General features: G+C 39.0%; 2 protein-coding genes across 2 annotated transcripts; one reads left to right on the top strand and one right to left on the bottom strand.

The window, feature by feature from the left end:
• Nucleotides 1-3,104: 3,104 nt before the first annotated feature.
• LOC138198755 (14 kDa phosphohistidine phosphatase) lies at nt 3,105-4,014 on the bottom strand. The gene is made up of 3 exons (XM_069150363.1): nt 3,803-4,014; nt 3,411-3,535; nt 3,105-3,327 (listed from the first exon to the last, which is right to left on the bottom strand). Exons 1-3 carry the CDS (start codon nt 3,942-3,944, stop codon nt 3,235-3,237), a joined length of 360 nt encoding a protein of 119 aa, XP_069006464.1. The 5' UTR covers nt 3,945-4,014; the 3' UTR covers nt 3,105-3,234.
• A 1,898-nt stretch (nt 4,015-5,912) lies between these two features.
• LOC138198726 (E-selectin-like) lies at nt 5,913-9,726 on the top strand. Its single transcript, XM_069150317.1, has 12 exons — nt 5,913-5,955; nt 6,085-6,163; nt 6,255-6,659; nt 6,778-6,882; nt 6,977-7,168; nt 7,293-7,484; nt 7,618-7,806; nt 7,917-8,105; nt 8,244-8,450; nt 8,575-8,751; nt 8,863-8,995; nt 9,090-9,726. The coding sequence occupies exons 1-12, from the start codon at nt 5,953-5,955 to the stop codon at nt 9,148-9,150; spliced, it is 1,932 nt and encodes a 643-aa protein (XP_069006418.1). The 5' UTR covers nt 5,913-5,952; the 3' UTR covers nt 9,151-9,726.
• Nucleotides 9,727-10,005: the final 279 nt, after the last annotated feature.

Below are 10,005 nucleotides of genomic sequence, written 5' to 3'. Positions count from 1 at the left end.
ATAATGTCCAGCTATTGTTCCACTGATAAGATCTTAAGTATGGAAGTAAAACACGCTGCTCCATGCAGTGGCTGTTTTTCCCGACAGCCTGAGGTGTGATCTGCTGCCGCTGCAGGAAGGAACTAACTTTTTGTTTAGGAAACAGGATTCCACATTGTTGCGTATGTCACCTCAGATAAGGGACATTGCAGCGCCGCGTGCAGTGGAGGATAATCTGCTAAAAAAAAAAAAAACACACATTTTGATAAATTTCCTGTAGAATTGTAGTGGTACGGCTTTTTCAAAATTGTTGGAAAGTATGTTTCTGAATTTTTCACTGCTCCCAAAAGAAAATTATTTTCATTTCCATGCCAAAAGTGCAGTCGCTTGTGTTGTAGCTATTTCCATCATTATAACCAAATATGAATCTATTGTATCTAATCCTTTCTATGTTAGTGAGAGTATGCTGTTGGTGTAAGATATTTTACAAATAAATTAGAGGTTAAAGTTAATTCATGACCCCAAAAGGTCACACATTTTACGATTCAAAAATCCAATATGTAAATACTTCAAATCAACACACAACAAACAATAGAAATGGGGTAATTTGAACACATCCAAGAAAATAATACTCTGATCATTATGCAGATATTGTGAAGATTACATTTTAGGCCTCCAACAATGTTATAGATTTTGATATTTCAGACATTACATGATGACTAAGACTTATTACGGTTTGGCTACAGACAAGTGCATTGTAATATGACAGTAATGTATTTCACTGAAGCCTGACTGTAAGATGTTCTTTTTCCAAGAAGAGGGTTGAGTCAAACAGTTTAAGACTTGTGCCTCCCACGCCGACCTCCCTTTTTGTAGATAATATAAAGGTTATCAGTTTGCAGGAAACTGGCCCTGGATTTTGATAGAAACTGGAAGGAAAATTCCTTTTGTTTTTCTTTCTTTTTTTTAGGTCACAGGGTAACTGGCAGAATTTAGCCAGTGTCTAAGTTGAGTCTGTTGATGAAGGTCAAAGAGAACGGAGCTATCGTCGGTGTGTCGAGAGGAGCTAATTCTGTTACACGCCATTCACACGCTAAATGTTTTCTTGTAAATCAGAGTCACAAGTGAAAAAAGAAACTGTGCCGCACTGCTACATGAACCTTTAAAACCCTCATCAATCTTATGTGGGAAAAACCTGGAGGAAAAGGATGTGGACTTTTAAAGGTCATTTTGTGCTATACTTCTATACCTTATGTGGCCAATCCTATAACATATTTTTATAACACCAAAGAAAACACAAAACTAAACACTTTCATCCAGTTTTGGCAACCTAGTTGGTTCAAGAGGCTGTTGTCAACAATATGTGTTTGTTAAACAGTAGCAGTGACAGCCTATCGGAACTTCATTGCCATAGTAAAAATAATAAACAGTTGATTAAAGTTATGAAACAGTCATAGTTTGATTCAGTTTAGGCACCAAAACTACTTGGTTAGTTTTAGGGAAAAATCATGGTTTGCATTCAAATAAGTATGCACGTGAGTTAAGAAACTTAAATATGTTATATAAGTTAACTTACGTATACTTAAAATAACTTAAAATAAGTCAACATTGACTTTTCTGTTTATGTGGGACATAAACAGCGGTCTCCTGGGTGTGAGTCCTGATAATTACTTTGGCCACTAGAAGTCACACAAACTAAACCAATTGAAACAGTAGGTCTCGAAGGCCCCTTGCCTTTATTTAGGACAAATGTATGAGTATAACTGCCTATTCAATAGTCTGGTAATATTCAGGTCAGGTGGCATTTCATCAAAACAGTAACATCAATCTCCCCTTTAAAGTCATCTGAACAGCCGATGCTGTCAATCATATACATTTTTACTTATCTTGTGAAATATCTCAAAATCTTTCAGGGGCATTGACTCAACATTTCACAGAGATGTCTAACCCACATGACAAATCCTATTCATTTCGATCTGACTTTTCTTTTAACGCCACGATGCTGTTCACGTCTCATGATTTTAACAGATCTTGAAAAGATTTCTACAAAATCTAGTGTACACGTCACCATTTTGGAATAACTGCAATACCCTCTGTAATGCTCTGACTTTTTTTAAAGTGCCATAATTATGTCAAAATTTTAATTTCTCATTACATTTATGATCAAATACCTGCAAAACGTATTGACATATTAATCTCTGCACGTGTAGCAGAGAGGCAACTGTTTACATTCTAACTGTTTAAGGTGATCTCAGTCAACATTGTTCCTGCCGAATGTCATCATGTTATTTAGTAAGACACACCTGTTTAGTTGTTACATGGACATATGTATTAATACCAACAAACCATTACATGCTAAATATAAATGTGAAAAGGAAATAGAAAATAATATGGTCTTTTCAAAACTGTGAGAATAACTGTTTAAGTTATATTGAATTGAATAGGTGAATTTGGGCGGCACGGTGGTGCAGTGTCACCTCACAGCAAAAAAGGTTCCGGGTTCGAATCCGGTCCTGGGCCTTTCTGTGCGGAGTTTGCGTGTTCTCCCTGTGCTTGCGTGGGTTCTCTCCAGGTTCTCCGGCTTCCTCCCATCATCCAAAAACATGCACCTCAGGTCAGGTTACCTGGCGCCGCGCTAGTGGCAGCCTGCTGCAGCATCTCCCCCCTGAAAGCCCCCCTGCTGTAGTGATGAAATTTCCCCTCGGGGATTAATAAAGTGTATAAAATAAAAAAATAAAAAAAAAATAAAAAAATTAGACATCTATCAATATTTAGCATTACACACAAATGAAAGTGTCTGACCATTGTGCAGAGAAAATGCCCCTAGTTATCTCTTTCTGGTTTTTCAAACAATAAACTTTCCCTCAGAGTAACAGGATATTTTTGTGATTCCAACTGACTCACCCCTTCCTGTCTGGACTTTACGCTTGGCAAATGGACTCGAGTTCAAATGAAGCCAATAATACACTAATTAAAACACGTTGCTATTTTAAGAGGGTGTTCGTAGAGTTCATAGCACAACCTTCAAAGTTCAGCTGACCTGCCCTCAAAAACCAATGCAGAGTTTAAGGTAAATCCTTTTTAGGAGTCAGAACTTATGCTTTCACAGAATCAGAGGCAAACTGTTAAATTCAAAAGTACTGTATTTCAATCAAATGATAGCTGTACAGCATGGTTAAAGCAGTATTATGTGGTTTCAGTATTGGAACTGATAATTAAAGGCAGCCATTCGAAATGAGATGGAGGTTTATACTCTTATTTTTTGTCGTCAGACCAGGTGATCTCATAGTTGCTGAAGACGATCTTCAGCTTCTCCACAGACACAGAGTGGTCTGCTTTGCCAAAGGCCTGAAAATGAGTGAGAACATTGATACTAGCCCATTTTATGTCACTGAGGATATATTTGATTGATTACATTCAAATGAACTTACAGTTGATTCTCCAAACACCTGCAGTTTTTTCTCTTGGCTGTTGTGCTCTATCTTTCCTCCTCCAAGGCATTTACACTCCATCCCCAGGGCCTCCATTGCTGGATTGACCTTTTCAAATATGTGATCTGAAATCATTAAAAGAAAAGACACTGATTCAGGATAGTCAAATATTCAACAATTAAAAGCAATTTGCAAATAATTTACTGTGCCATCCTTCTCATGTGTCTGTGCTGTATTAATGCGCACTGCATGTTTGGACAAAGCACCAAAAGGACCCCGTATTGTGTCAAATCTGCAACAGTACAACTCATCCGTTTTGGTTTACACGTTATCTCGAACTGAACTGACGCACTTGACGCTCATCTTGTAGCAAACTACATTAACAAACTTACTGTGATACTCTGCACTTTTTGTGCCTCGGACTATGTCTTTATGAACATCGCCATCTTTAACTTTCACTCTGACCAGTATGTACTTAAAAGTTCCGTCTGGATCTATCTCCACATCGGGGATTTTAGCCAGGAAGTCTGCCATTGCGACTGAAGCTTTACGCAAACCGCCGGGGACTCTCAAGATGATCAGATGTCTGGCAACTACAGAGAATATGGTGCGTCCTCTCAAATGCCTTTATTTGGATCAGGACTTCTATTTCCTCTCTTAAAGGGACAGGCCATTTGCAGCCCGTAGCTTTCGATGTGCAGGTTACACTGCGCTCGCCCGCTGGCGACTCCATATGGCAGTGAGAGGAAACTGATTGAATTTACAGCCTTGAAGTCATCGAAACATTTGCGCACTGCATTTTATAATCTCCAACTAGTTTATAATAAATAAGGAACATCATTGTTATGTCTACATTTGGCAAGCACATTTTTTTAATGTAGTAAAGTTGTTCTATTATGTTTCTGTTTTATTTGTCATTTTCTGGGGCCAATGATTTTCCTATTGTCCATCAGAGAGACCTCTGGGTCAGGATTGCAGCTGACAGGGATGTAGTTTTTGGTTCAGAAACACTTCAGCGGACAGCAGGATGGATATACTTACTAGACCTCTGTTTGCTGGATGGTCTCTTGAACCAGTAGTACATCCTGCGAAGGAATATGAAGTTTGTGAAACAGTCATAGACTGGGAGTTTCCTGCATTATCATGCCAATTAAGAGCACAAGGATAAATTAATGTTTGGATTTTTTGTAGGTTATGGTGATTGAATGGCCCATTTGTTCTGAAATATTGTCTGTAATATTAATTAAAAGCAAAATGACTATTCCTCTGCATGTTTATGACAGTAATCATAGTATTTTTACCAACATAGAGTGATATAAAAAATATATTTAAAAAAAAATATAAAAATATACTGTATTGTATATACTGTGCATTTTATATTTAATATATTTTTTACTGTTATTTTATTGCTTTTTATTATTATTTTATTGCTTTCCTGTATGCTGCTGTAGCAAAGAAAATTCCCCCTTGGGGATTAATAAAGTAGCTACCTAACCTAACCTAACCTAACCTAACCTAACCTAACCTAACCTAACCTAACCTAACCTAACCTAACCTAGCAGTTGGTTTAGTTTAACCCACATTTAAATGTATGAAGACTAATCTGAATTAGCATGTGTTTATGCTGTTCTTATCAAAGCTGAAACTGAATTTCTCCATTGGGATCTGTTCTGTGCGAGATAATTAGTGAGTTTATATTATTTTTCTGAGGAAAAGGTGGCGATTAAGCAGTGTCAAACAACAATGGATACTATCCAGCGTCTCAGTTCAGAGAGGAAGGATATGAACTGTCACTTTTTAGAAACACATCAGCAGCCAGCAGACGCCTCTATTCCTGCATTACACATATCCCGTCTCTGGACACTCATAAAAAAGAGTTTGTTGGCTCCCATTGCATTCTTTTTTTTTTTTTTTCCTTTTTATTCATTTGATGAACACATCCTGTCAATTAATTCCTTTGAACAGTGAAAAGCATGTTCCACACAAGTTTGCTGGGACACTTTGTACTACTAATAAGCATCAGTCTGAATCAATCATCACACACACTTATGAAGTTTGGACTTGGACTGGTCCAAATTACTGACAACACAACTGCAAACTCAAAAGGTCCCAATCAGTGCTGCTGAAGATAACGGTCTCAGCTTTCATTTGTTGGAAAATAAGGTTCAAATCCAAATAAGGAGAAATTTCAATCCCAAAACTTTCTCAGATGCAGTTTTATCAGCTCAGAGGTTTACACAGCTTCCAAAACTAATTTCCTTCTTACTGGCCTTTTATCTTCTTAGCTTTTAGTTGACAACAATAAAGACAGAAAGGAAAAGTGAGTTCCCATGTAGGATGGGGCAATAGTGGAAGGGGTGGGGGAATTCCCAGTGAATATCCTGACTGCGATAATTGCTTCCAGGAAATCTGGACCGGATCAGTGAAGTGTATAAAAGCAAGCACCTCGGCACATAAAACTCAGAGTTAGTTCACCCTGAGACACGCTGAGCCCATATAAATACTAAGAGCTTTCTGTAGGTTATCACAGATACAACTTAAAATGGTGAGTGCAGAGGTGACAATTTGGATATAGTTCTCTTTAATGCATATTTATTCAATTATAGATTATGGTCAGTGATGGATTGTTTGATATCAATTTATCTTGATGTATCTTTTTGTTTAATTTCTATAGGAGTTCTGCTTTGGATTAAGTCAGACACACGGAAGTAAAATCTCAACCTCATGGAGCCGCTTGACCTTTCTTTTCTCAAGTATGTAAATCTAATGCAGACATAACCTTTAATTTAAAATCCATTCTTATTGTTCCACCATCTAACATGTATGTCTGTCCTCTATCCTCAGTGTTGTGCATGTGGACTAGTGTAGACTGCTGGTCTTACTACTACTCAAACAACACTATGAATTGGACACAAGCGAGAGCCTGGTGCAGGGAGCACTACACAGACATGGTGGCAATCCAGAACCAGGGGGAGATCGAGCATCTGAACAGCTGGCTGCCCAAGAGAGACAACTACTACTGGATTGGGATCCGCAAGATCAATCAAGTCTGGACCTGGGTAGGGACTGAAAAGGCTCTGACAGCAGAGGCAGTCAACTGGGCAAGGGGCGAACCCAACAATGGCAAGATGAGGGCACATGTGGGGAAGAATGAGGATTGTGTGGAGATGTACATCAAAAGGAATAAGCAACCCAGCAAGTGGAACGATGAGTGGTGCGGGAAAATGAAGACTGCTCTGTGCTACACAGGTGAGCAATAGTTTGGGATTAGGATACCTAATGATCAAACCATTTTGAGTCGTCATTGATACACTGGTTTTACATTTTTAGCAAGGTATATGAATGTATTTCTTCTGTCCCTATGCAGCTGCCTGTAAGAATGACTCATGCGTCCACGGAGACTGTGTCGAAACCATCAACAGCCACGTGTGTGACTGCTTTGGAGGTTTTTATGGCGAGAAGTGTGAGCAAGGTAAGAAAATACAATATTATTATTTAAGTTTACATATTTCTAAGTCACTTACAGGCCTTGAAATCTAATTTTGTCCTGTTTGGCTCATTGGCAGTTGTAAAGTGTAGCGAAAACGAGTTGACTGTCCCACACAAAGGAAGTGTAAACTGCACTCATAAGCATGGAAACTTCTCCTACGACTCCGTGTGCCAGTATTCCTGTGAGGAAGGACACCAGCTGAGTATGCCAAGACCTCTGAGATGTACTGACTCGAAAGCATGGTCCGAACAGCCTCCTACATGTGAACGTGAGTTGAAGTTTATTGAGAAGCTGTAATGTGACTTCAAGTACTTCCAATACAAGCAACTGAATTTTATTATCACGGTGATGGAGTCTGCTCTAAAGTAGCTATTTTGTCCTGTCATCTACAGCGGTTCAGTGTCCAAAGCTGTCTGGTCCTGCAAACGGATCCATTACTTTCTCCGATCCTTTGGGCCCCTCCAGTTATCAGTCCACCTGTGTCTTTACCTGTGATGAGGGCTATGTACTGGCTGGTTCCACATCGAACACACTGCAATGTGAATCATCAGGAAGTTGGAATGCATCACAGCCGTTTTGCATCGGTACAGACACTTATTTTATGTTTTTTCTATTGTACCCATTTTGTATATGTTATATTATGAAGGAAACATTTATCAGATAGTGTTTTATTTAAATGCTTCTTTTGACCTCTTCTGTTGCCCCTCTGCTTTGCAGCTGTGCAGTGTCCTGCTCTGCGGTATCTACAGAATGGCTTTCTCAGCTGTGGAGATGAAACAGATATGAGATTTAGCTTCGGAAACACCTGCAGTTTCAGCTGTGCCCCCGGCTACCGCCTGGTGGGACCGAGCAGAGTGACGTGCACATCAACAGCCGAGTGGAGTGAGCAGATGCCTCGCTGTGAAGGTGAGGGAACACTTTAAGTATAATCCAACTGCCTTTTATACAGTTGAAAGCACTGTTTTTTGTGGCAAGCTCATTAAATATATATTTGTAAACTTATTTTCCTGTGTTAGACATCACTTGTCAGAATCCAGAGGAAGAAGCTCACCTCATCGCTCACTGCAGCAAACCTTTGACTGATCTGCAGCCAAACTCCATCTGTAGCTTCAGCTGTGAGCCAGGCTTTGAACTGCAGGGAACACCAAGTTACACCAAGTGTTCTGAGGACGGACAGTGGAGTGAAACCTTACCTACCTGCAAAGGTTTGAGAGCCTATTTTCACATCAATCTGTGCCTACAACATCGTTAACTCACTACAGAACTTTTCCAAGTCTGTTTGTGGACTTTTGTGCTGCATCATGATATCTCATTAATCTTTTTGTTTTCATTTTGTTTTGTAGCAGTAGGATGTCCGGCTCCAGAGATTCCAACAAGTGGCCAAATCAGCTGCAGCCCTTCTCTGTCTTCACCTGTTTCTCCCAGCACCCCCTACCCACTTCATATGGTCTGTGATTTTAGCTGTGATGAAGGCCATGAGCTGGAAGGTGCACTCAGCATGACTTGCACACAGCTACGGCAGTGGACCTCCAGACCACCAACCTGCACAGGTACACATGCGAACCAATTAAACTAGTTTATTTGCATGCTCAAATGTTTTCAGGCAGTGGTTTATTGCCACTAAAATAAGATCTTTTTGTTCAGTATGTGATGTCTTATTCTCTTTTACACCAGCTGTAAGATGCCTGCTGCTTGAGGCTCCTGAAAACGGCCATATAAACTGCACAAACAGTACAGTTTACAACTCACAGTGCGCCTTCACATGCGATCAAGATTACATATTAGATGGACATGACCTGCTGACCTGTGATCGTCATGGCAATTGGACTGGAGACAAACCCACCTGTCAAGGTAAAACAGACAAAAATAAAGAGCCAAGTGTAATAAGAAATGTAAACACAATACACTAAAGATTAAAATCCAAATTAGAGATTAAAAGGTCATTTCGTCATGCTTCCACAGTTCCTCCATCTCCAGTTACTACCCTTGCCGCTGGTGTGGCAGCAGGGGGCACTCTCTTATCATCTGCTCTGTGTCTGACCTTGTGGGTCTTAAAACGACTGAAGCAGAAAGCTGCCAAGTTTGAGCTGAACAGGTGAGATAAGCATTTGCCTCTTAAACTGAATATTTTCCTTTGTAAAAATTTTTTGAATTGCCATTCTCATCTTGTTATGTCTTTTTTTTAACAGCAACTCTGACATCGAGCCACCCCCACAGGTCTACAAAAACAGCATCGACAGCCTCATATAGAACACAGTTATATTCTTCAGAGACAACAAGGACAATGTGTAGCTGTTTTTTTTTTTTTTAACTTAGTTGATAAATGTGAACAATATTAATAATTCACATTACTATACAACTTGTTAACAGGTGAATCCAATCTGTCAGAGCTATAATTTTTGATATAGCTCATGGACATTTGCATTTACTGGTTGTATTATGTTTTTCTAAAATTTGTAAAAGATCCATGATTGGTTTGTAATGTTGCTCAGACATTTGTATTTTCTCTCAATGGGAGTTTTATATTGAACACATTGTTCTACAGTTTTATGAACATGCTGGAAATGTGGCTCTTCTCATGTCACTGTAAATATTACTTGACATTGTGTGTGGATTGCCATGTCATTGCATAACTGTGAATGATTTCATAGTATTACTTATATTATTTATGTACTATTTATTTAAGAGATGGCCAGTCTGTATGAAATGTTTGCTCATATTTCTGTATGTTTGAAGCAGTGTTGGCTTTTAATAATTACACTTCACACAATCATGTTTTATGTTCACATCTGTGCATGAAATGTTCTGGTATACTCACAAAAACTAATAAAAAAATGTCAAAAAAAAAACCAAACTTCAAATTGTCACTTGGTTTTGGCAAATGTATTTATTATTTCATCTTCCAGCATCGACTGATACAAATTGTCAGTTGTGTCCCCACACTGATCCAAACGTTCAGCCAGCCTTGATGCTCCAGTTACCAACTCTGCACCAACCTGCAGTATTCACACATTATGAACAATGAGATTCATCAAGACAATCCAACACATCATGAGTTATTTTCAGAGGTCCGGTAGAAATCTTTCTCCAAAACAGCACAGACTT

Source organism: Embiotoca jacksoni, unplaced genomic scaffold (genome assembly GCF_022577435.1).
Source record: "Embiotoca jacksoni isolate LCO1_2020_lvr unplaced genomic scaffold, fEmbJac1.0.p SCAF_16, whole genome shotgun sequence".
NCBI lineage: Eukaryota > Metazoa > Chordata > Actinopteri > Embiotocidae > Embiotoca > Embiotoca jacksoni.
This window is presented reverse-complemented; position numbering and strand designations above follow the sequence as displayed.